The sequence below is a fragment of the Haliaeetus leucocephalus genome, unplaced genomic scaffold, assembly GCF_000737465.1.
Source record: "Haliaeetus leucocephalus isolate CR32 unplaced genomic scaffold, Haliaeetus_leucocephalus-4.0 Scaffold687, whole genome shotgun sequence".
NCBI classification, from domain to species: Eukaryota; Metazoa; Chordata; class Aves; order Accipitriformes; family Accipitridae; genus Haliaeetus; species Haliaeetus leucocephalus.
In genome coordinates, this window is record NW_010973123.1 from 931488 (window position 1) to 957665 (window position 26178).

At 41.7% G+C, this 26178-nt stretch overlaps 1 protein-coding gene across 1 annotated transcript in view; it reads left to right on the forward strand.

The window, feature by feature from the left end:
- Nucleotides 1-422: 422 nt before the first annotated feature.
- PDE10A (phosphodiesterase 10A) overlaps nt 423-26178 on the forward strand; it is a 378959-nt gene continuing 353203 nt past the window's right edge. Inside the window, exon 1 of the mRNA XM_010579892.1 lies at nt 423-513. Within this exon, the coding sequence (XP_010578194.1) occupies nt 423-513 (91 nt within the window). The remainder of the gene's footprint in view (nt 514-26178) is intronic.

Genomic DNA, 26178 nt, shown 5'->3' on the forward strand with positions numbered 1-26178 from the left:
AGAAGGAATCCCAACAGGGAAAAATAATATCAATCGGCTCCCTCCTTCCTTCCTCCCCCCCAATAAAAAAAAGCACCACCCGCTAACATTTGGAAAAACAACAGAGGACTATCGCCTCTCTCGTTAATTTTCACTCACACGCTCAGATGAATGAGCGAGGAAGGGGGAGACCTCAACAGCCCCTTTAGACGTGGGGCTGAATTGATGGGATTGTGATTTGTAGGATTTCTCCACTTAGTCCCTGCCTCCTACTTGCTCTCCAGCCACTCCAAAGTCTCTTCCCCTCTCTTTAAGCAGCGATTTCTTTCAATCTCTCTCTCTCCCTCCCTGTGTCTCTCTCCCTCACACTCTCCCTCTCTCTCCACATCCACTCATCTCCCCGGAGAGAGAGAGGAGAAACTCAACTCCCAAACACCGACCAGATGTCGAAGAAACGCAAAGCCCCGGAGGGTGGCGGAGCCCGGCTCCCCCCCGAGGACCCCAGAGCCTGCTTTGGGGCCGGCGAGGAGCAAGGTAGGGCGGTGGAGGCCCGCAGGTGGCCGGGCGGCTGGCAGCCGGGAGCCCACCGCAGGGGCGCGTCGGCCTGGCTGGCCCTCCCGCAGCCCACCGACACCGGGGTGACTTTGGCGTTTAGGCCGGGCTGCTCCCATCGCTGGGCTCGAAACCGCTCCCACCGCACCAACCCTGAACTTCTGAGAGGGGAAGGGTTAAGGGGGGGGCAAAGGGAAGGGGAGAGGGAAGGGGGTGCGGGAGGGTGGCGGAGGGGGGCGGCGGGTCTGCGGAGCGGTCCAGGCTCCCTTCCCCACTGCAGTTTGTCACTGGCATGGGCATAGCCACGCTGCCTCGTTGATTTGTAGCTTGTGTAAAAATCTCTGTTTGCAGGGCGCTCCTCGCTTGGGCAGCGAATGAGCTATAGGCACCTAATATATACGCTGTGGTTTTGCGTGGGTCCCGTTTCCTTCAGCAAGCCCCCGTCCCTGGTACGATTTCGGTTGCGTCATGTTGAGGCTTCAAATGCTGCACTTGCAGCGCACTTTGCATCCAGCTAAAGTTGGTTTTTCCCCAGCCTTGGTGCTTTGCTGTAATTTTCAAGCTCCAAGTATTTGTGGTGAAAGCTGCTCTGTACTTTCTGACAAGATAATATCAATGTAGCAGCCGAGTGGTGTAAAATCAGCTATGCACACAAGTGTGAGGGAGTTCTGCAGCCGAATGTCTTGTTGTTCAGCCAGCCCAGTGGGTTCCCTTCCTTTGTGTTTATTTTAACTAAGTGGGCCCAGGTGAACCAGGCTGAGCTACAGGGCTCTGGGCTTGGGGCTGTAGTGCAGAAGGGAGAGGAAAATACCGGTTGGATTCAGAGCAGTGCTTCAGGTTGTTGCAAATGGCTCTGGAGGCTACGGTGGGAGATGGTGGGTGTGTGTTGGGTTCAGATGACGATGTGAATATGTCCCTGTGCGTGCTCGAATTCAGAAATGAGGTGCTTTTGCCTGGGCAGGTGTGCACAGAGCAGAGAGGGATGGAATGAGTGTGTTCTCCAACATGGAGTCCGTGGCCCTTTTTGTGAAGGATGTAAAGGATCCTAACGTCATAAGTCACCCAGATCAAGAAATTCACTTGCCACCATGGATATTTTTGCTTTTTGCAAGGAAATGTCTCCAGCACAGTGGCTGGTGTGCTCTTCTGGTTTCATTAGAAAGGAGCACTGGTAGTGATTCACCATCTCTCTCTAAAGATATGGCTTAGGGTTTATGTGGCTGTTGGTTTTAAAGTGCTTGGCTCTCCCACAAGAAAATAAGATCCATGTTCATATTTTCTTATCATTTCTTTGCTTAAGACCAACCTTGACATGGGAGGGACATTTTCAGACCCTGTGAATGACTTTATTTGCATGACAGGATTCAATGTTTTTGCAATGTGGAATTTTGCTGTTACTAACCTGGAAAATCTTACCTCTTTGTCAGCAATGGAGGAGGTGAAACACAGAAAGGGCATTCAGCATAGACCTGAAAGTTGGCTATAGATTACATGTAATTTTAAGTTAAATCTATGCCAGTAGTGGGTGTAGGAGCACCTTACACATTATTGTGATGCAGTGATATGTGCCTGGTTTTTTTTGGTTTTTTTTTTTAATTTTTTTTTTTTTAACTCCACAATAGTATTTCCTATAACACTTCTGGTTATGTAACAAGGAACAGAAAACAAAATATAACTTCAGAACAGGATTGTTTTTTCTTTATTTCAGTGTGTACAAAACAAATGAAATGGAAAGTGAAATAAAGCATTAATGTGTATTTGAAGAGGGTAAATAAGGTATCATTTTCCTCATAAAGGGACACAAGGTATTTTGTAAATCAAACTGATTGAAAAACCTGTGCTTGCACCTAGGTAATCCAGGCTTGTATCATCTTTGACACAGTAAATGATGAAATTAAATTGAAAATGTACTTTTATTTCTGAGCTCAAATTTATTTTTGTGAACTTTTATCCTGTTTATTTTCTCCCTCCTATTTTACAGGAAGGAATGTTGCTTGTTAATTACATTGTCTGTGACTACGTAACTGTAGAAACCATTAAGAGTGTGCAATGTATCACAATGTTGTAGGGAGTGTATTTTTGTGTGAGATGGTGGATGCAAAGCTTTCTTAAGGCATGAGATGTGCAGGTAATTTTGGGGGGTTAATCTGAAGTATTTCCCTATGAAGCACTGTGCTCCTACAGCAGGTTTGCTACCTCTGTGGAGAAGGCATACTTGCTAGTTTGGAGGGAAAGTGTGTAATATTTGCCCAGAAGTATGGAAAAGCCATGTAACTCCTGGGTTTTAGCATTAAAATGTGTGTGCATTGGGAGCAAGGAGGCGGGGAAGGGGAAATGGGCATTAGTAAACGAAGGGAAGAAAAATAGAGAGCTCAGATTTCTGGAGGCTGCCAAATCCTGTGTTCCTGCAGAAGTCGAATGCAGAAGCCCTGCTGTCCTCGGCTAACGAGGTGACTTCTTTCGGTGGCAGAAGCGCGAGTGTGTGAGAGCCTGGATCCGGGTCTGCCATCTTACTTCCCCGTGTCACCTGGCCAGCTGAGGGCACGCATTGCTAACAGATGAATCTCAGACCCTTTTGAGGGTCTGCACTTCTGTTTTTAAACCTTAAGAGAGTGCAGACTAGTTCTTAGCTGCTCTAGACTGTGTTGGATATTTGGCCAACTGAAGTGTGCGCTTGCGGAGTTTCATTCAGCTCTTGTTTATCCTCACTTGGCAAAGCTGTGGGTGGACAGACACTATGTAGGCCACGATACAGATTTTTTCAAACTTCCCTGGTGTGGTTTTGTTTTTACTCTTCTTCAAAGTATTTTATGAAGGACTCTGTAATCCATACTGCAACCTTGCCTTTTATGGTGGGGTCTGATCCTATACATTTCAAGCCTCACTGGTGTGGAGAGGAGATAAGGGATGAGAGTACTCAGCATCTCCCACCTTCTCAACAGTGAGAGCCTGAACCTGTCTAACTCAAGGCATTTCACTGCTTCACCTTTTTAAGAGGTGAAGTCCTTTGGCTCATTCCCATAATCTGTGGAGACACAGTGGCATTTCTGGGGAGAATTCAGATTTTCATGTGAGCTGAATTGCCTCTCAGAGATGCCCCTTTCTTTCCATTGACAGTGCACGGAGCCTGGGGTAACTACACCGGTTTACTTCTACCAGTCTAAGTGGCAGAAACTCCAGCGAAGCTGGTAGGGTCTGAGCAGAGAAACCAGACATGGTTGTTCAGTGTGATACCCAGCGTGGAGAAGGTGGGATTTGTCTGTTGAAACGCAGCTCTCTGGACTCCCTTTATAGTCAGGAAGCAGAACATTTCTAGGGAGCAATTCATCTCTTCCTGAAGTGGAAGTCTACATTTAGTCAGCAGAATCAGAGCTGAGAAGTGCTGTTTCTGCCAATTGAATATAAAGGTAGTCCAAACATCTAGTATGCATGTAGACAACGGTATTTCAGCAGATGACTCCTGCCTTTTGACCAGATCTTTCAGGCTTCAGTGTAAGTCAAATGGCAAAGATGTTTTTCAGCTGCATTTGAAGCAGAGGTCTTCCCTTCTGGCGATAACCCTTTTGCTCGAAATTGTAGCAGAAAAAAACTGAAGAAGGATCCTGTTTTCTGTGAATCGCTGTTTTCTATGAATGTGTTGAAAGCTAGTGTGGAAGATGTAAAACCGGAGGGTGTTGGTTTAAAAACAAACAAATACAACGTGGACACTTCTCAGGCACAATGTCATGTTGCATTTGGTCCTGAATTATTCAGTAATGCTCTTCACAATTATCCAGCAGTTCCTGGATATAGTATAATACAGTATTTTGGAAATTTTTATTTTTGAGCCTGATGGATTCAGGGAAGGAAGAATCTCTAAATTCTCATTGGGCTGCTCTTTCTCTATTTGGATTGCATATGAAGATAAATAAATGCATTTCTTTTTCCACCTCCCCTGTGGTCCAGTTGTTCAGAGTGCTGAATGGTCTCCATTGTCACAAATATGAGTGATAGTTCAGAGTTTTCTGCGCTTTAAAAAATTGGTAGCTAAAGACAGAACTGTTGCAAAACTCTTCCAGAGGCAAAGTTGAACGCCTGTCTGCCCAAGAGTAACTTTTAAGACGTGATTACTTTCTTTGAATTCAAAGAAATGGGCCTGGCCTGGCCACATGCATAGAAGTTAATCATGTGCATAAGGAAATGTTTGCAGGATTTTGGGGGTCTTAGTTATTATTAACCAAAGCCCTCTTGAGGGTCACTTCTACGCAAAGGATACTTCCCTGGTACTTACTAGGGGGAGCAGTTTATACTAAACTATTCTCTCTGACTAATACTAGATGATTTGTGTGAGTGCCTAGCATTCACGATTATCTTGAACTTTGGTATTAAGAAGTTATTGGTTATTTTTAAATCGTAATTTGGGATCATCAGACACAGGAAACCAAGTTCTGTCCTGTTATTCAAGGCTTACATTGATGAAATGGAAATCAGAATTGAACCCAACTTCTGAATTACAGTTTCCCCCCTATACTCAGTCTTCATCAGTGCAATTAAAGTTACAGTCTTTACTCCATTTGCTGTTTTACCATGCAAGTGACTATTGGGATTCCTTTGAGCTTTGCACACGGTTGTTGATCTTTGTGTTTCTCTGATACAGGTGGAAAAGCAAAGCAGTTCTTCCCTTGCGTGTGCGATTTGAGGCTTCAGTTTCTCCTGTACTTGCTTTTCTCCATCCTCTGTGACCTGGCCATTCTTTTTTTTCCACGTAGCTTCTGATCCCTGAAACAAATAAGCCCTCTCTGTCTCAGGATCCCACTCTGGAAGATCTGGCTGCTTGGAGTTAAGGTGTTTAGCGACAGAGGCTTATGCATTTGTAAGGGCATGGGAAAGAGAAGGGAATTATTGTACAGCTTGGTTTTTCTGCTGGTACTTTATAGCACAGAAAAAAGTGATCCTTTCGACTCCGTTCAGAGGAAAAAGGTTGTGTCACCAAAAAAAGACAAATCCAGCAACAGCTTTTTGAGGGCTTTGTTGATGGAAAAGAAACCATGTTTTCCAAAGCTGATTAGCTCTATGGTTGCTGATAGTTTCCTGTATTAGATTTTGATTTTTGATCTTTCTCCCCTGAGACAGTCAAGGATCTGTCTTCCAGATGCTGTGAATGATAGATGAGGTCTAACTTTTGGTTTCAGAGGATCAAATTCAACATGCTGCAAAGGAAGACAGTTTTACCAACCCACTTCAGTGTACGTGAAGCTGCAAACTGAGAATGCTGGAAAGATGTAAAGCTAAGGAGAATTCAAAATGTTTGGGAAGAGAGAGCGGGGACGAGGTATATATGCTGTGAAATAGCGTTGTAAGTGCTCACTGGAAAAACAGTCTTCCTCAGCTGTTGTTGCTGACTTGCTTTCCGATCCACTGTCTCATAAAGACTGTTGAGGAGCTTTTCTGTTCCCATTTGTTTCAGAAAGGTATGTTAGTATGTGCCTAGGTATAAGTTTATGAGCCTTGTTTGAAATAAAATAAAAAGGCTAACGCTTGAGCGTTTTGCTGAGTCGGTGTTTCCATGTTGGAGAGGACTTTTCTGTCCAGCGGTGCAGTACTGCCTAGTACAGCTGGGTCTTGAGCTGCTGCTAGCAAGATGTGAGGTCACTGTCTGCATTCTAGGGGAAAAAAGCTATCCCAACTGACATCATGAGGCAGAGCCATAGGGAAAGGGGTGGTATTTTAAGTACTTGACGTAGTTGCTTTGTTTGGAAAGTGTGACTTTGGGTGAATTACTGACTTGCCCTATAAATAAATTTGTCCAAACATTTTAAAAATGGAGATGACTTTTTAATTATTTGTGGGCACTTAGATATTTCAGCTATGCTGGTCATGTAGCATGTATGGTAATGCTATAAAAACGCCTAGTGAGTCAGGAATTGAAATTTCAGTGAAAAGCAGCGGAGAAGCTTCCCGAGTGACTTTTAAAAATGGGACTTTGGTTAAATAACCAGCCTTTCCAGGAAAAGCATCTCTTGAAGCTTTGCGATAGCTGCTTGAGACTCTGCTTTGGGCTCCATGAAGTTGTAGGGTAGTTACCGCGTTGACGGTGCCGTAGGCCCGTTTCCATCTGACTGTAAGTGCAGGATGTTAGTCCGTCCTCCTGGCTGGCCCCAGCCTGCGGATGGTGATACTCCAGTGTACCAGTAAGTGATAACTGAAGGCAGCAACTGCTGTGCAGTGGAGTCAAATCGTGCAGTCGGCTGAGTCCACACCTGGTGATTACTGTCTCCCTACCTAGAAAGTCAATGGGGAGAGAGCAGCTCTGGAAAAGATCTTCGATGGAGACGGCCTCCTGACTGCACAGTGAGTCTGAGTGGCCTCCCGGAGGGGACTAGGACTAGTCGTTGGAGACCCCAGCCCTCACCTGGCCTCAGGTGTTCCCGTGACTTGTAGAGGCACTGCCTGGGTAATGGAGACCCTGGCTGACAGAGAAGAAAGGCTCTTGATTTAGGACACCTTATAAAACCTGCAGAAAAAGCTAAATAGGGAGGACAGTCATAAAGGTGAGAGGACTGTAAAGGAAGTGAAATTGAAAACGTAAAAACTTGGCAGGTTTCCTTTAATTTCTGGTAGAATGAAACTGTGTGTGAATCTCCTGGATTTAGTCACAATGTGTTGTGTTGTTTCTGTTTGTTTTCCTTAGCCACTGTCCTCTTTCTGTACATAAATAAATAAATAAATACATAAATAAATAAATGAAGCTGCTTCCCTATTCCTGGTCAGCCAAGGAATGCGTACCTACCCCGACTATGAAATGCATGAGGGAGAGCCCTGGTCTCCCTGTTACGGTGTCCGCATTCACCTGATCACACAGTGTTGGCAGGAGGCTGCGTTTTATTGATGATACCACCTTGCTATGGTTTCTGAACATACCTGAGTCCAGTGCTTCTATATGGGAAAGGAGGAGAGTTGCAAAAGCCAAGTGACATGAAAATGCAGGTGTATTTATTTTTTAAAGGCATTGTGTTGTTAATATGCAGAACCAGAGACTCTAATAATCTCTAACAAAGCACTTCTTTATTAATAAAGTCCCTTTGCTTTTTCACCCCGTGGCCTTAAAGTTTTTGTACTATTTGGGTGTAATCCTGTTTTTAAGTTACTAGTGATAATGCAGGAACTTGGCAACTCAGTGAGCAACAGTTGTGGCTTTATGCTGGAGGAGGAGAAGAGGGATGCTGTCTGGGTTTGATGGGCTAGAATACAGTCGGTTTGTGTGTTTATCACTTCAGTCACAATGTGATGGCTAATAATGTTGACGTATAAGGTGTGCCCACACATTGGGCAATTGAGCTTGTGTTCCTAAGCTCATTCCTAGTTTGTCTGCTAACATGTGGAATGAGCAGCTGTATTTCAGGTGTCAAGCTGTATTAAAGCCATCCACACTGTGTTTTAGTTGACTACTGTATCTCAGCTGAGGGGCAGTTGGTAATAGATTGATTCTTACATCGTTTTTCAGTTAGTGTTAGGCCCAGACGTAATACAGGAAAATTAAAAATTAAAACAAGTGCAATACGGATCAGAGGTGGAGTTGTCATACACGACAGCAGCGTGAAATGATAATTCTAAGAAATGAGAGAGGAAACAAAGATAATCCTGAGATTGTACTTGGAAAGCACTAATAGATGTCCAGCCTTCAAGGGAAGGCTTAAGTTTAGAGATGAAGATAGAAAAATGACAGAGCGAAGATATCGAGGCACCCAGAAAAGGCAACCTCTGCGTGAGCATAGGCTAAAAGTCAGAAGAACACCTTCTTCAAGAATAGTCCTTTTTCATAATAATTTTTATGCAATTGTCTTAATCTTTATGTAGCTGTTAGGTTAGCATAACAAATTAATATCTGTGCAAGATAAGCAAATTGACTGTTCTGTTCTGTTTCTGATCAGGTTAGCTTTCTAGACCTTGCCCACAGAAAGTCTGATTTATTTTTCACTTTTAGTCTTTATTCACCTGCATTATTTTTCTGTCGTATTTTCCTTAGCCTGGATGCAGCCGAGATGGGCTTATGCTGTCTATAATTACTATTCAGGCTTTGCAGATCTGCTCTGTATATTGTTAATCACTTTCTAATGTTATGTTTTGTAACTAAGGATTGCAAATGAGTAAGATCAGATGATAGGTCTCTGTTTTAACTGCCCATGCATGTTCTCCAGCTGTTCTTGGGGGAAAAAATTGTGTAAGTTACACAAAGTGGCGTCAACTTTGTGTGACCTTGCCAGAGATGGGACTAGGAGCACTCACGCCTAGAGTGTGTCAAGAAACAATTAAGTGGCCTTTGTCCTGCTTTTCAGTTGGTTTTTTGCCATCTATATAAGACTGCATGAGTGCTTCTAGTCTCTTTGAAGGCCAAACCAAAACCAGGCTCACAGAGTCATATCACGGCTTGTCTGGGCAGCGGTAACTAACAGTTGAATGTGCCTGCAGGGCATGAATAATGTCCTCAGTTATGTGGAGGGAGCTGTGGACAGTTCTCTCTGCTCTGCCGCTCTTCATCAGTGTAAGGAAGGCTTGGCTTCTTATGAAGCTCAGTACCTTCTTGGAAACGCAAGAAATGTTGCACAGGTCAATTTTTGCATTGGTTAACTGAAGGCCCTTGCCTTCAGTGTTTTGGGGATGTTGGTGGAATTTTTTTGTTTTGTTCTCTTTACAGAATGTGAAGAACTGCAGCATTTTCTTGCAATGGACCTTCTGATTCCAGGAGATGGTGCTGTGGCCCACGTGGGGTTTTGAGGCAAATCATATGGATTGCATTGGGTTCTGATCATGGTACACGAAACAGTCGAATTCTTAAGATCCAGATACTTTTCTGCAGAAGGTCCTATCTGAACGTTGGTCATTATTAAACCACTTGTCCTTCGACTTGCATAGCCTGTTAGTTGCAAACCATATATGCTTACCTTAGCATGAGGAAGTTTGCAAATATTTGGGATTTCAGTGCCCTATGCAAGAACCACGTGCTGAGATTTAGGCAGGGGGTTGAAGGTGCACATGAGACACAAGCATTTGACTAAATGAAAGGCCTACAGTAGGCACATCAACAATGGCAGCATACAGCTCCACAGATTTAAAACTACACAAGAAGATAACTGTGACCTGGCCGCGTACCTTCCTCTGCCATGTCTGGGGGAAGGAGAGACCCACTGCGGTTAGCCTGCATCGGTAGGGGAAAGCTACAGGTAGTCGTCTTTCCCTCTCTATTCTGTGAAATACAAAGCCACAGTCCTAACCGATGGTAGCTAATACTTGCAAAGAAACCAAAGTGTGCACCTCTGCTAATGCTGTACATACAGCTTTGGAAAAGATTTTCATGAAGATGTGAAGCTGCTAAACCAAGGAAGGGGTGGATTAACGCTGGGAAGAGACCGATGTAGTTGTAACTATATATGCTGTATACAACATTTTTATTGGGTTTTGAAGGGCCAAAGCATCGAGATAATCCTTTATCTAGGGCTTTGCAGCTAATGATGCAAGTGGCTTCTGGTATGCAGCTTCTTACAGGATGCTCTTGACAGATGCCATTCATTCTGCAACTGCAACCCGGGCCTTGGGTGCTCCTGAAATTTTCCTTGGTCGGGCTATATCTTCTCACCTTCTCCTTGTATCACTCCCAGGTAAATGGATAGTAATTAGAAATAGGCTGTGCCTCACTGGTTTTTAAAGGCAGAATATGTGTGACACTTAACCTTTTTTTTTTAATGATTAAAGAATTATAGCAGTCATTTTTGGCTGGGAAACTGCAGAATAAGCACCACTAATCCTAAAGCATTGTATATTTTTAATTTGGGATTATAACAGGCTATGAAGGAAGCAGGAGGAAAAAAATGTAAAGCTTAACATGAAGGAATATTTAATTTTATTCAGGAAACATTTTGGCAAAAATCCTCTGGATCTGCACAGAACCTACAGATTTAAGATGTCTTTGCACAGCCAGAGGCTGAGATCATGGCTGTCTAACTACAGTTGGATATTTTCATATCTGCCAAGTTTAGCCTTAAGTAAATAAATGGAAAAAGGTCATGCTTCATGCTTTGTTCAAACTCTTGAAATGGTTCTCACTTAATATTCGAGGGGATAGTGACCTCCCTTTGAAGATACTGTCCTCCTGCTCAAAATCCTGCATGGAACCAAGAAAGTAGCTGTTTAAATGAAGCCATTAAATGTCTGAAGGTACTTTCTGGAATCCCTTAAAATGACCCTGGTTCAAGAAATATGCCCTACTTACTGCCAGGAGTGCAGTAAAGTCAATCACTGGAAATCTATTAGTTGTGGGCAATTGCAAGCACGTTACCCAACATTAACCCACAAAAAGGAAAATTAACACAGTTAAGAGTAGTTCTTGCCAGAGAAAGATGAACAAATAGGAGCAGAAGCTGAGTGGGAAGCTTCTAGCAGCAGGAGGGGGGGACTGTAAAGATCATCTGTTCAGACGTGCTTTTTTACTTCTCCCCCCGCAACTCCCCAGGTATCTCCGTCTCTCTCTCTCTCTCTCATTTTTTTAAAGACACAGATGCAAATATACCTAATAGCTACTGTGAAATCTGTAATAAGGATCAACTAGCCAGGAGGCAGTTTTCAAGGACCACTGTGATTGAGGGTAATGTTTTTACAATGAGGTCATGTCCAAAGGCAGCCTCAGCTGATGGCAAGCTTGTACTTGAGCACTGAATAAGCACCTTGTCTTGCGTGGTCCCTGCTCCAAAGAGCCTGCAATCTAATAAGTCTGGCACACACATACAGGGCTGAATTTTTAAAATTGCCCATTTTATAAGTTTTTGGGTTTGTTTTTTTTGGTTTGTGTAAAGTCATTGAACTCTTCCTTCTTTATCTCCCTCTATTTACTCACCTCTTCTCTGCCTTAGTACTCCAGCAAGCCAGTTTTGTGCAAAGTGTTTTTCATTACCTCACAGGACTATTATCAAGTCCTGTGAAGGCAGCCACGAGATTGACAGAAGGGAAGCAGCAGACAGGGCAGACGGTGTTTTCTGGTAGGCCTGCAAAGAGAGCAGGAAAGATGGGCAAGGCCGTTCCGTCTGCTTGCTCCTACCTTCTCCTTTATTTACAGTTTTCTGATGCTATTTCTTTTTTCCTCAGAAATGCCCATCTCTGTGATAGTCAGCTGCATCTGTGCTCTGTGATAACGTTGCTGTTCAAACGGTGGGGTGGAATGGAGCATGTAGGTGAGAGAAAAATATCCAAAGTCAAACAAACTCAAGCAGGATTTGGCCAGAATGTTTTGCTTCAAGACTTCCAAGCCAAAAAAGCTCAGAAAAAATGTCTCGCCTTGTTGTGCTATGTTCATAGCCATGGCAAACCACGTAGTGTCTTACGTGGCATTTCGTGACCTTCGAAGCAATGACCTCTGTTTCCAAATACATGTAGGCTGTTCAAGTCTTTGCAGGCTTGTCATGACAGCTTGAATGACACCAGTTAGTTTATACAAATTAAACTGTGAAATAGCTCATGGTTCATTCTGGTATGGTAAGGTGGTCCTTTGCACTATGTCACCATTTGAGGGTGACTCTTCTTCACTGAGTTTAATAGCCCATCTCCTTTTGCTAAACCCCAAAGTCAGTATTTTTGAAAGTAATGATATTAAAATCAAAGTATTTATTTTAAGTTTTTATTTCTATAAAGTATAGAAATTCTTGTTTGAGCATCCTTTCTTTTATCTGTTTGAAAATACTTTTCTTTAAAAGAAACTAAATGTTCTTAGTATTTTATTCTGCTGTGAAAAGTCTCTCTCGTAACAAAAAAAAAGAGGAGGAAAGAAAGAGTCATTCACTCACTAAAACAACTTGCCAGGGATATTTAGAGATACCCTTTGTTTACCACTAGGGAGTATTGTTTTGGATGGTTGGTGTTTTTTCTTCATTTTCTGCTGCCCATTAAATCTAGTGGAAAAGAAACAAAACCCAGCTGGTGATCAGAGAAAGTGGTTTACTGGTGGGTTTTTGGTTTGGTTTTTGTTTTTTTTTTTGGTTGGGTTTTTGTTGGAGGTTTTTGGGTGTCATGCAGGGGAATTTACCAAAGATAATGGGCTTGGGTAAGTGTTACTGAGGAGGACACTGTGAAGGCTATAGAAGTACAAGTTTATTAGAGAGTTTTGTTTGACCAGTGGAGCTTTGTGGTACCGGTTGTGGTGCTAGGTAAAATGGGGAGGGGTTTCAGTATGGCTCTTGGAACACAAGTTGAATTTGCTTCCGTACAGTAAAGATGTCTACACAGATTTATTGAGAATGGAAGTCCAGGAAAAGATTCCAAACAGGGAATGCCGTGACTTTGTTTTACAGCTTCCTTCACCGTCTTTCTGGTGTTTCATGTTGGATTCTTTTTCGGTTTTCCCTTCTAAAATGATCCTCCAAATTCTGTTGCAGGACACTATCTGCACTTTCCTCCTCTTCAATTGTTTATGCTTAATTTAGAAAACCTAAATAAGTGCTATGATAATGTATAAGCTAATGATTTTCCTTAACCATTTTCTTCCATCCTCCAGATGTCTCTGGAGTACCACATGGTACAGAAAGTTCATTTGAAATGAGTGCTGGGCTGGACTATGTAAACTCCATAACTACTTGGATGTCAGTTGGAGGAAAAATCATGTCAGGTCATCACTGGAAACTGCTGGCACAGCTCTGTTTTTCAGTAACTTTTAGTTCTCTAACCTTTCTCATTTTATTAGAAAACAGTAAGAGACATTAAGTAACTCCTCATCAACCTTATATCCTTGCATAAAAGGACATGCACCATGCTGGTGCTGTTAGAAGTGCTGTTGAACGGTACAGCTGTGGTACTGAGGGTTATTCGAGATGGAATGTGTCTGGAGCATGGCATTTGTAAAACTCCAAAAGTTATTACCAAAGTCCTGCATAAGTTTTTTATATTTGTAATGATATGCCTACACAGTATTAATACCAGGTTAGGCTTGGGGGGGTGGGGGGGGGGATTTTGTTGTTTGGGTTTTTTTGTTTTGTTTTTTTTGTAAGTAGGTTTTGTTCTTTAACTGTCAAGTTTTGTCTCACAAAGCTCCACTTATTTTTATTTAAATGATGGCCAGACATGATGGGTCTTATGCTATCTTCATGACCAGCTGTTCAGCTGAGGTCAGAAGCTATGAACTTCTTCAGCTCTTTCATCAGCTCAGTGAGACTGGTAAAAGCAGATATTCTTTCTCACAATTTGCTAATCACTGAAGAGCACAAAGACAACAAGGCAATGCTGAACAAACCCAAATGTCTCTTTGTGCTGCCTACATGTTGTTGTAGTTGTACCCATCTTTGTTCATTTTGCTTGCTTCTGCTTTTTCGTCCTAGTGAAAACTCTTCCCCTTGCCTGTCCTCTTTCTAAATCTACCCTGCTCTGCTCAGAACTTGCTTTCTAGAGCATGAATGATCACCATCTTGTCAGATCTGGGACTTGGTAAGGAGTGGGGTTAGGGACTGAAGAAGGAAAAAGAGGTGAGTTTTGGTGTCATCTCTGTCTCATTCTGCAGACTGAATTCTGCTACTTCTTATACTGGTTTGTTGCATTTGGGCATTGGTATTTTTTAAAATAACTTAAACTTAGGAGTTTGTTTATCAGGTAGCAGAAGATGAAAAGCACCTACTCCAAAAAAGCTAGCTGAATTATCCAGGTGGAGCAGATGATACTTAGTAAGAGTTCAAGGATGTACTGAAAGAATGGGGGAAATTGTTACAAGAGTGGAGTGATACATATATGTAGTAATAATAAAAATAATTTGTTATACTTGCAAAGCCTGAAGCCTGTCTGTGGAAGGCTGCCCTTTTTTCTCTTACCCAGAATTCTTCAGCTTGACTATTGGCATTGGTTAACTGCAGGCCAGAACTTCTCTACCTGCCAGAAGAGATACTTTTAGTTGCAGGAATCTGTAGAATTTTCTTTCTTTTTTTTTTTTTTTTCTTTTTTAAGAAGATGACTTCTACCAGCCTACCAGAACTGACTTAAAATGGATAATTTTAGATAATACATTAATATTTAGCTTTGTTTTCCAAATCTAAATTATTGAGTGCAATACTTTGAATTTGAGCATAGGTAGGAATAGAATTTTATTTCTGGAATCAATGTTGTCCTTGCTGACATGGCACAGAATATGGTACATGACATTAAGCCACATCCTTATATAGGGAAAATTGTTGAAGTTAGAGGTAGTGCATTGGCCATAGTACAATTGGGCTCTGCTTTAACTACTCTAGAGCAACAAATTGATGCTGCTTTGGAAAGGGAGATTGGGGTGAACATTCATCCACTGTTCTCACCCTTGCTTGAGCTGGTGAGGGGCCTACTATGAATATCCTGATTTGGTATTTAAAGTGATTGAACTGAATCTGGCATGAGACTCTAAGCAACAGTTATTGGAAGAAATATTCACTTTTGAATACAGTGTGTAATAATTTTTTTAAATGTTTGCTGAACATGTTTTTTCTGTAATAAACTTCTATGGCATTTGAATGTCTTCTGTTGTCTTTTCATGGTAGTTTCACATTTCAAACACCTTATGCATGTTGTGAGAGTTCTTTCACAGCAGGAGGTGAGATTATCTTTATTGTGAGTGGGCTTCTTTCTTTAGTAGGAGTTGCAAGCATCCATGCTCTCTGCTTTGACAGTTCTACTTTCACATTAGCCTGGGGGTCAATTACTGTTTGAAAGTCTGGCTTTTGAGTTTTCCCAAACTTTCTTTTTCTTGTCTGAGTAGACTTTGCTTCCAATAGTGGATCATTTATCTTTTGGTAGCTTGAACAGATGTTTTATATCAAGGTTACTGACTTCTCCTGCTTTTTGTCTAAGCGACAGGCAGTTAGTATAAACAACCCCTTCCCCCTGGAAAATCCTTTGGATCACCTTGGGGTGAAAGGGAAGGAAGGGATTTTGGGGGGCAGAATTATTTGTTTTTAAATAAAATGGACATTTGAGACATGTCTTCTGTTGTGTTTACTGGAACTATCTCCCAGCACTAGGATCTGCTGGAGCAGGACTATCACCAATTAAAGCACTGAGCGGTGGTTGCTTTAAGAGGACAGACAGCCTGTATTCATTTTGTTCCCTTCATGTTTTCATATGTATGTGGGGATCAAAGAGGTAGGTTCTGTCAGCAGTTCATGGCAGGACAGCACTGGAAAAGAGAAGACCACATGCTTCTCAGTTTATGTTATTTAGGTCTGTCTTAGATCCTAAGAAGAGACTAAAGGCAGCCTGAGAAATGTTACCTGGTGTTTCCTGGCACGCTCACTGAACACTCGAGTGCTAGGTAGGAGGGCCAGCTTCCATGGTGTTCCAAGAAACAGAAAGCTGAGAAGCAAAGTTTTTAGTAAATTCATAAAAGGCAAAGGTTTTCCCTGCTTTTTGCTAACAGTATGACCCACTCTCCTGTAATTTTGAGGTTGAAGCCAAAGAGCACACTCTCTCAGCAGCCTTCACAAAGGATCTCTCCACCTGTGGCAATCTGCTCCATTGAAAGAGTTCCATTCTGGCCTTTTGTGTTGGAAACGTACACAATTTGTCAATGGAAGCTTTTGGGACATTGCTAGTAATGAAGTGGTAGGACAGGACTTGGGGGTTAGCCACTGTCCAACCATCTTTCATTTGCCGATAGCTTTCTATAGTGAAGCTCCCCTTGAAGATCTCTTTCCTTTGAGGCTTACACACAATTCAAAATGAATGTTTATTACAATAGCTTAATAAAAAAGTCCCAACTAGAGTGGCCCCAACTAGAATATCATGGAATGATAGTTCTTTCATTTGCTGCTAACAGTCCTCATACGATTTTTTTTCACTAATAGTTTTAATAGTCCTTGTTACTTGCACAGGTTTTCTGTCTCAATTTATTTCTACTAGGGCACAGAGACCAGCTACAGTTAGGTGAGAGGTGCTGTGTGCTGCGAAATATGAAAGAAGCTTGATATCAAGGAAGAAATGGGATCTCCAATTTTGCTGAGGTCAGTTTGGTCACAGAGCAGACAGATTTCTCTAGCCTGGAGTCTGCTCGTGCCACTGCATATAGCACTCGCTGTATGTACTGAAGACAGGCAGCCAGTGCTAGGGGCTTTGCTTTCAGCAAAGTCTGATATGCAGAGCTCTCTTACACTTCCTGAGGTTTTTGCTTGCCTAAAAACTCCCTGTTTTGCAGTAATGTCTAAAGGCTGCTTGCCAGTCCTGCTGGAAATGTACGGTTCCCAGACTTTTGAATGACAGTTTCCCCAGTGGGCTATTTTTCTTTCAGTCGTTAACAAAATGACTTAGTTGTCTGCAGAAATCCCCAACTGTGGCCCTATTTCCCAAAAGAGGAAGATGGACACCTTTCCCAAATCTTCTTGGGACCCCTTAGTCTTTGCTGTAAGTCTCAGCCCTGGTAGGGTCATTACCCCAAGTGCTGTACAAACAGAAGTCACGTAACGGTTCCTTCTTCAAAGAGTTTGCAGATCAAAACAAAAAACCTGATAATAAAGTGACTATTTAGGTAAAGCTAGATTCTGGATATATCTAAGCCTTTCCTAAAGTGCACACCAACTTAATCATCTTGAGAAGAAAGCAACAAAATAGCCACTATGAGTTGGTTCCTTTTTAGGAGTGGATGTGGGTTTGGTCCACTCCATGTTAAGCAGAAACTCTGTGGTTTAATCCTGAATTTGGAGAGTTTTTAGTATTTGAGATGCTGAGATTTATGTTCTGGTTCTGTCTCCAGGTAGGAATTTGCATCAATTCTTCAGGACCAGCATAAGCTCCCCTGTGGCTGTATCACCACCAGTGGTACTGCGGGATCTCTCTGGTTCAAAGGGTAGATGTGGACTTCTGTTCTGCATCTGGGGAGAGAAAGAGAAGTGGTTTAAAGTCCCATTTAACCAGGAGACGTCTTTCATGGAGTTTAAACGCCTTTGTGAATAATAGCAACCTTCTGCACTGGTTGGAGGGGGTACTGTAACATTCTCTGACATGCCAAAAGTATTTAAGCCTTGCTTTTGATCCTGCTCCTTCCAAGTCCAGCACGCTGCCTTCAGCAGCACTTTTGAGATCACTAACAACAAAGCGGTCTTTCTTTTTTCTTCTGTGTTTTGGCCGGCCTATCTGTTACACACTGGAACCAAAGCTTTAGGGTCTCTTTTAGACCCCTCTGTCCCGAGGCTGTGTTTTGAGGGGCTTGCCCCAAACATTAAAATTGTCCCTTCATTCTTTTTTACCTACGAAACAAAAGTAGAGTCAGTCAAGGTTTTGAAGTGTAAGTCTCTTTCTTTTCTTCCTGTGATGACTAGATTTTTTTTTTAAAAGAGTCTTTCTTTGTGCCCATTTGCCCAAACGCTCATCAGTCAAAGAACAGTGAAGTTATTAACAAAGAGGGAAACCTGTGGTGCCCGCTGATCTCGGCGGCTAGTTTGTGGTATGCTGCGCTTTGCAAAACGCCTCTTGGCCCTGGCTACGCCGCGTACAACATCGGACTGCTTGAGGCCTGATGGCTGGAAAGAGCAGCACTATAGGTCCTCCTGCTACGGGGCACATGGCAGTGAAAGGAGAAGAGATGGGGTGGAAAACAAGTTAATGTTAGGTAGGGAGTAGCAAAACCAATGGTCTATTTATGAGGCGTGTGTTGCTAGAAAGGCTGAGTGGGGCATCTGGGGCTGAGATGGAGCGTATTTGGCTAACTTGGGTTGGGAGATTAAATAGTACAGATGGTTCACATGGTTTTCTAATGCAGGAGAAGGTATGAAGCACGTCTGTGTTTGCGTGAGAGAGCGCCAGAGCCTGGAGGATTGATTACGTGCGAGAAGCTTAACATGTGAGCGCAGTGTTTGTGTGCGAGCACGCGAAGGCAGGAGCGTTTGTGTCAAAGGATGCGTGCGAGAGAACTTGTCTAGCTGGTGTGTGTGCATACACAAGGGAGGTTCTCATGTCGATGTTGTAGTGAGAGAGGACCTGAACATATTTGTGTAGGCTGGTAAGTTTTGTGTTGGTGTGGGTTTTTTTGGTTTCTTTTTTAAAGCTGATGTAACTTCCCCCACTGTAAAACTATAAATGCTGCAAAGATGTATTTCCCTGCTGAAATGTTCTTTCCTGCAAATATTATAAGTTCTTGAAACCTCATTATTTTTAATAAAGCATTCTGTCATAGAACATAAAAATTTCTCTTCTGATATTTTAAAGTATGATGAAGCCAAGTTTTGTAGTACTTACCTAAGTCATAACATACAGAAGGCACTTAATTTGTGGACCATTACAACATACTTCAGTCATGTTATGGCCAAAGGCTGTGACTTAATTTACCCAAAAAGTATTGTAATCACACTGAAATGCACTTCCTGAACTCTCTTACTGTTTTTTATGGCCTGATTTTTTTTTTTAAAAAAATTTTACAGTAAGAAAACAGTCAAGTCCATGCATTTATTGGGCACAATGGATAAGAATCTGATATTGCTGACAATCTGTCAGGAAATTTTCATTCTATCCAGAATTTTCCAGTCATATTATAAAGTATAGATGTGTATAGTAGTATTTCATTTAGCTAGATTACTTAATGAATACATAAAAATCAAGATTTGGCCAATACCGCTATGGCTTAAAAATCATTGTGGAGAACGATCAGGATTGTACCAAAGCATTATGACCGCCTCACAGCTGTGCCGTTCAGTAGAATACTTTAGAAGAGCAAAAGCAAATATATAAAATTTGGACAAACTAAGAGTATGTCTTAGCAAAATCAGTTTGATGTTATTCTATTTTGCTATAGTCTTTCTTGTGTGTTTTATCATCCTTTCCAGACCTGCTGTGTTCTTTCTCCTCATTCATGGTCAGCGCATGGAACTCATTCTGGGAAATCTTCTGTGCAGTCCCTAAATTCTTCCAGGTATAACACAACCTGTCCTTCAGCAATTGTTCTGTTTTCTTCTCTGGTTTGGGTTGTTTGTTGGGTTTTTTTTTCTTATTATAGGGCAGCCTTTGATGAATTTGCTCCTCTACAATTGGAGCTCACTGCAACAAACAAGAAATCTATGAAAAATTAAAACTCCATCCTACTAGTGAGAGTCTAGCTGCAGACATTAGTCTAGGAGCAGTTGGTTGGGAGTAGGAAACTGAACATTTTTTAAGGATGGCCTCACTTTGGCTCTCAGCTTACTGAACACATTGTAAACTTTTTTATTCTAATATATATAAAAATAGCATGCCAAGAACAGCTAGAGAGAGAGGTGTTGAGCATGAAGTTAGGCTATTCTTTTTTTAACTTATTAGATGGTCTGACACGTTAGGGTAACGTGTTCTGCCGCAGTCATGCTGCTCCCCCATCAGTTTTATCCTGCAAAGCAGGGAAAACCGTTCAGTGGAAAACTGCCAGGTCGGAGTTGGGTGCTATGGAGAAGTCACCCAGGGGGGTCTGTAACTTCCACTTTGTGACACCAGAGTGCCCTTGCACGCTGCCGAGAGCAGCCAGCTACTGAAAAAATTGTATTGTAGTTGAGAGGTAGGAGGAAAGGTCTTGACTATTCAGGGACAGAAGAGTTGATGCTGGACAGCCGGCGTAACCCTGCTGTCTCAAATGGTCTCAGATGCTCCCAAACACCAGGCAAGCAGTTCTTAGGTGGGCAAACAGAATTAGAGGAGCAGCTCCTCACACCTGTCAGCAGGGAATTGGTTTGTACTCTGGAGCAGAATGATTGCTCCTCTCCGGTTTGAGTAAATGTTCTCATTGTTCACATGTAGTAATTTTGATTGATGCTAAACTCTTGATGACCTCGGTGCAATGGCATGGGGAATAAGCTTGTCGAGTTGGTTTGCATTGGTCGGGGAGGGAAGAGAATTGGGAAAAAGAAAAGGTTCATTAAAGAAACAATAGCTGTGTTTGGTGCTATTGTATGGCAGTGATTCCTCAAGATGTTTCTGCCTTAAAATGTACATCTTTACTAAAATGTTTCTGCCTTTTATTCCGTCCTATCACATCACTTGCATTAGGAGCAAAATAGCATAGGCACAAGTGCTTGGTGTTGCCTGTTCGTTGAGGCATTCAGCATTTGTTGTACTGTGTTGTTACAGGTCTACCACGAGGTCCCAGTGAAGCTTCTGTCACCAGAGTCCTATTTTAAAAGGGAGTGGGAAGCACCCTTCCCCTTCCCCTTCCCCTTCCCCTTCCCCTTCTCCTTCTCCTTCTCCTTCTCCTTCCCCTTCCCCTTTCCCTTTCCCTTTCCCTTTTCCCCTTTGCTTTCTCACTGTCCCCCTGGTAACCTTTGTATCTTCACACTGAGAGAGGCATAGCATCCAGCTTCTTGACAGAAGGGGCAGGTGATCAGAGTTGGCCATTACAGAGCAGGTGGGGGTGTTTTGGGTGTGGTCCCAAACCCAACCTGATTTTAGAAGTGCTATCTGGTGTTGTAAGTCACCACAGAAAGTAACCCTACATGCACAAAAAGTATTCATGTATTAGTTGGGAGCATGTGAATTCAATGGCACAATGTCTGTTTCAATTGATGAAGACTGAAAGGGCTGCTGAGATTATAAAGGGTTTCAAAATGATTCTGTCTTCCATTTTTAACTAGAAAGTTAGGAAGAATTTTCTTGCTTATTGTTCTCAAAACTGACTTGCTATTAGCAATCTCTCTGATAGCAACTGGTTTCTTCCTGCCTCCCCAGACTCAAAAGGTGTAATCTCCAAAGCACGATGGAAGTGAGTATTTTTTTTCTTTTACTTTGGTGGGTGCTGTAACTCATCTGTGTAGATGATTTGGGTTTTTAAAAATGAATTTAATGGATAACTCTTACTGACTTCTTCAGTGGGCTTTGTATCGGACTCTACTTGCTTGTTTTAAAATATTTGGGAAGGAATATGTGTATTATAGAAATTGTTATTTAAACGTTGAAGGGTGGGAGCAGCTGAAACATGCACCGCAACTTTTGCCAATTGTCTTGAAAAAGTCCTGGAATATCTAATGAAATATTAAGCTGTTCCACTGTATGTATCCTGTTCCTTTTACAGCTTGCTTATAAACAATTCAGGCCTATTTCATAGAGTTTATGGAATTTATATGATTATACATATACTGTTGCTGCAACCTTTCTTTAGGGTTTTGGATTGCACTAGTGTCTGTAACTATGAAAAGCTGCTTTGTCAGGAGCTGACTGGGAAAACTGGGACTACTCACTGCCCGAGCCACTTGCTTGTTTTGTTACACATTCTAACCTAGGCTTCAGCTGCCTGAAAGCTGGGCTGAAACCCACAGGCTGAGCTGAGCAGATTGCGATTAAAATGTTACATTGATGCTAAACAAAACTTTTACTTGGGGGTTTTTGATGTGATTCAGTCCCCAAGCTTTAAAGCAACTGAGAACCCCTGTGAACCTGGCACAGTGATGTTTCCGTATATCTGCGTGACTTTGTAGTGTGTACTTGTCATATACTGCAAGCCTGCTTAGGACATGAGAGGTGTCGAAGAGCTGTTCTCATTTTACTTTTTTGGTGTAAAGTTACTTTGACCCTTAACTGCTAAATTATTCTGTGAGCATCCATGCTGTTGGAAAGTCAAACATAAGTGATAAACTGGTTTCCTGTCTTCTCTCTCCTTTTTTTCAGTTCATTGTGTCATCACTAGTATGGAAAATTTTAGGTTGTTTTGTACCTTTTCATTGTTTCTTTCCTCTGGCTTACAATCTCTCTGACTGCGTTTAGTTCCTATGCTGTGATTAGTGGCATATGGCCTGGGAGTGTTAAGTGATACTTCGTTTGAGTAATGTTTATAGTGTTTTCTGTTAGAAGATTGATGCCTTGTAAGGATCTGACTTGTCTCCCTTCTCCCACTAGAAAGTATGTAAGTTTCTGTTCTCTAAGTTTTTAATAGTAGATTTTTAAAACTGGACATCTAAAGGTTTTATCTCAGTTACTCTGGGATTCTCTGTTGTAGCGTTGCCACAGACTGAATGGCTCTGTGTCTCCATTTTACTCTCTTGGGTCTGTGCCTTCCAGGTGCTCTCAGTGTGTTATTATCTATATGTCAGCAGTGCTTACAAGCTGTGGTCATGAATGTCATTACACTGTTGGACTTTATGCAGGTTGATTTTGACCCTGGTTTTGAAAACCCGGTGGCTCTTTTTCTCATTTTACCTATAAATCCTTATTTAAAAATATTTAAGAAGAAAACTGAAGTCCTCTTAACTCAAAGTATTTTTTTACATTCTGAAATGCCTTCCTAGATTGAAGCTGGTCTTTCTGTCTGTGTGCTTTTGATAAATGGCCGTTGTATTTACTTAGCTATTGCTCAATAGTGTTACCTATTTTTCATATGTCTGATAAATGAGGTTCTCCATCACTTTTATGTTCCAAAGCTTGATAAAACAAATGTTTTCACTTTCAAATTGAGCCAATTCTTTTTGTCACAGTCAGGACTAGTAAAATTTGCTGAAGTAAAACAATCATGGCTTTGATTTCAAGTTATATCACAAACTTGTCCCCCCTGGAGAGCAGTTACTGGGATCTTGCTAATGTTTAGCCATTAGAAGTTACAAGGAAGTCCTAAACTGGATTTTCTATTGATCTCTGAGTTTATGATGGAAAAAATTTTGAATAGCCAAGCCAGACAAAAGGCAGTTTCATATACACCTCCTCTCTTCCTCCTCTTTTTTCCCCAATTATGGCTGATTTTTTTTTTTTTTCTCTCTTGGGGGCAACAGGGACTTCTCATAGAATAACATAATACATGATGATATTACTGTAGTTACAACAAATCAGTTAGAGCTTTCAAAACTTCAGTCATGCAAAATAGGATGGCATTTCAGGGTAAGACAGAAAATATAATAAAGCATGAGAGCCCTCAGCACAAAATACTAGAAACAATACAGGAAAAAAAAATTCCCCAGAACGTGGATTAAAGCTGACTGCCTGAACATGCTTGAGGATATTTGCAAGACTACAACTCATTCAAAATTCTAAAAGCCTGCCCCTGCAGTTTTTGATCTGGCCTTGCTATAGGAAAAGCATGGGCAAACTTTTAAAACCAGACGTCTTATGCACATTCTTACATAGGAAACAATATTTCATAGTTCCCAGTTCAAAAGAATAATAAGATCTGATGGTATTGGGTATTTGTCAATACAGAAATCTTAATGCTCTAAAATAAAACCCAGGCTCTGAAATCTTTTTGTTCATACTGTGCCATTTCCTATTTTAAAATTAACCAGCAGAACACCTCTAGAGTAAAGACTAGTCCATACTGAGAATAAGCACATGTGCGTTGGTCTCTGTTAATTGTAAAAGAATAAAGTTTTCATATTTGCATAGCTGAAATGTTCAAAGTGCTAGTAGTGGCTCTGAAACAGCAATCAAATGTAAAATCTTGGGTTTGGAGGTTTTGTCGTAGACATCTAGAGGGTTGGCTTTTCTCCTTAATCAGCGTAGACTGGTTTTGAACGTAATAAAAGTTAACAGTTTTGTTAAGTTTTGATTCAGATGGTCATTGTCCCGGAAACTTACAACTAAAAGATACTTAAGACATGGTCTTCCTTAGTGATGGCCAAGTCACAACAGGGCATGAGCACTTGTCTTCGAGTACGTTCTGCTGCGGTGGCAGGGAAGTAGTTACAGAGTGAGGCTGGTTTCTGAGCTACCAAATAGGTTGCCTTGAGAGGTAGTGCTTGGCTTGGGACTATTTCTCATGGGGAAACATGTTTGTCAGTTGTCCCTGTGTCCTTCCACTCCCCTTTTCTCTTGCCTAGGGATGTGTAGAGCGACTTCCCAGCAGGCAGGGCTGGTAGGAGGACCTGTGAAATAGTTTCATAGACTTTGGCAGCTGCGTGGTGAAACCAGGATCATCTTTTCAGAATGTACTTGCTCCCATCCTGGCATGCCCAACAAAGCCCATCCTTGTTTCTGCTGCCAAACAAAGCATATATAGCAGAAGTTACTTGCTGCTTCTGTTCTTCCCATCCCCTCCAACCATAGTTTTCTGTGGTTGTGCTCTAATTTTGGGTCATTCTTTGCGGCCAGCAACTTTCTCCTGTGTGCGATGTACCAAATGGCTGGATGCTGGATATCTAGTTAACAAAAGGGAAGCTGGCTTGGGGAGAATCTCTGGGACACGGAGAAGGGAACTTTTTAGTATATGTAGGAAAAATGCCATTTCCCTTAGGAAAAAGTTACGCTGACTTTATTAGATGTGTAACCAATACAGTTCTATAGACATTATTTGACAACATTAATTGTTTAGTAGAAAATATTATTCTTTTTATAGCTTTTCTTTTAAATTAATCTAACAGGTTTCACAGTAAGGATAATATTCTGTAGAAGCTTTTAGCACATGGGCCTTTCCCTGTAAGCACTGTCACAGTTCCTTCAAAATATCCTTCAACCTTTCCATGGTAAATACCTTCTCTTTCCCTCTGGGTTTGTTCTGGCAAAACTGAAGTCCGTTTAACTTTTTACTTTATTAATAAGGTTAATAGCTAATTCAGAAATGCTGGCAGGCGGCTGGATGAGGAGCAAATGATGTTCTTTTGTGTCCTGCAGTAAGCTCTTTGGAAAAGAAGAGTGCTGGACAAAGCTGAACACGTGTCTTGCAGAACCTCACTGCAGTTATCTGTCTGAATATAACACTGACTTGTGAACAGGTTTCAAGTTTGGCTCGTCTTAACTCTGTCACCTTTATTATTAATTCCAACCTGAATTTTCATCCTATGTGGCAAAATACACACTTGTACGCATACACGTGCTGTTGGCTAGGATTTTGCTGTTTCCCCGTAAGCGTTTACAGGAGTGCCTTTTGTTAAATAAGCATCTTGTTTTGCTGTAGTAGATCTGAAAAGAAGGGTGCACTGAGGTAATTTATCCTGCAAAGGAATAAATAATGGTTTTATTATACTATGTAGACTGGGGTTTTTATGTTTGGGGTAAAAATTAAAAAATCAATGGCAAGTTGGAACGTGTAGGCTCATCCATTGATAGGGAAGCCATGTATGAATTGAAACCTTTGGGATGCTAATGTGAAAGACATGATTGATAATGTAACACTTCTAACGAATACTTGACCCTGCATGTAGGTGTCCCTGTGTGTTTATTTGTTGGCTTCTATAGGATGTAGACTTGCTTTTGTAAATTCAAGAATGTCTTTTTCTTGATAATTTTGATGCAAAGTAAATATGCACTTGAAAGGTTGGTATCTCTGAGTTTTTTATGAAAGTCATAGTTAAGTATAGAAGTATAGCATGTGTTAAACCTCCTTTTCCTTAATGGAAGGCTTTACTATGGCTTCTGCGTTCTCAAATACCTGGTAGTTAAAATCTTGTTATAGAATATAAATGTGTGCTGTGGCTGCAGATATGCTGCATGTATCCAAAGTACATTATTGGCTTTTGAGAATGAATTCTGCACTATATACATTAATGTTTCTTATGCTTAGCTTGCATTTCTCTATGCTACCAAGTGTTTATCAGTTGTCTTTGGAAAGCTAGAGCCTGATATGCTCATCCCGGTTTCTGTCACCTTCTCCGAAGGAAGGGCAGGGCAAACAGGGAGGCTGTGCCCACCCGCTTGCTGCCCCAGGTGCTAATGGAGTCTGCTGGTGAAGGTGTGAGCTAGCCTAGTCTCTCAGCTGACTCCAAAGTATCCAGAAAATGGATCCCTATATATAAATGCTTGTGTGGTGGGCTG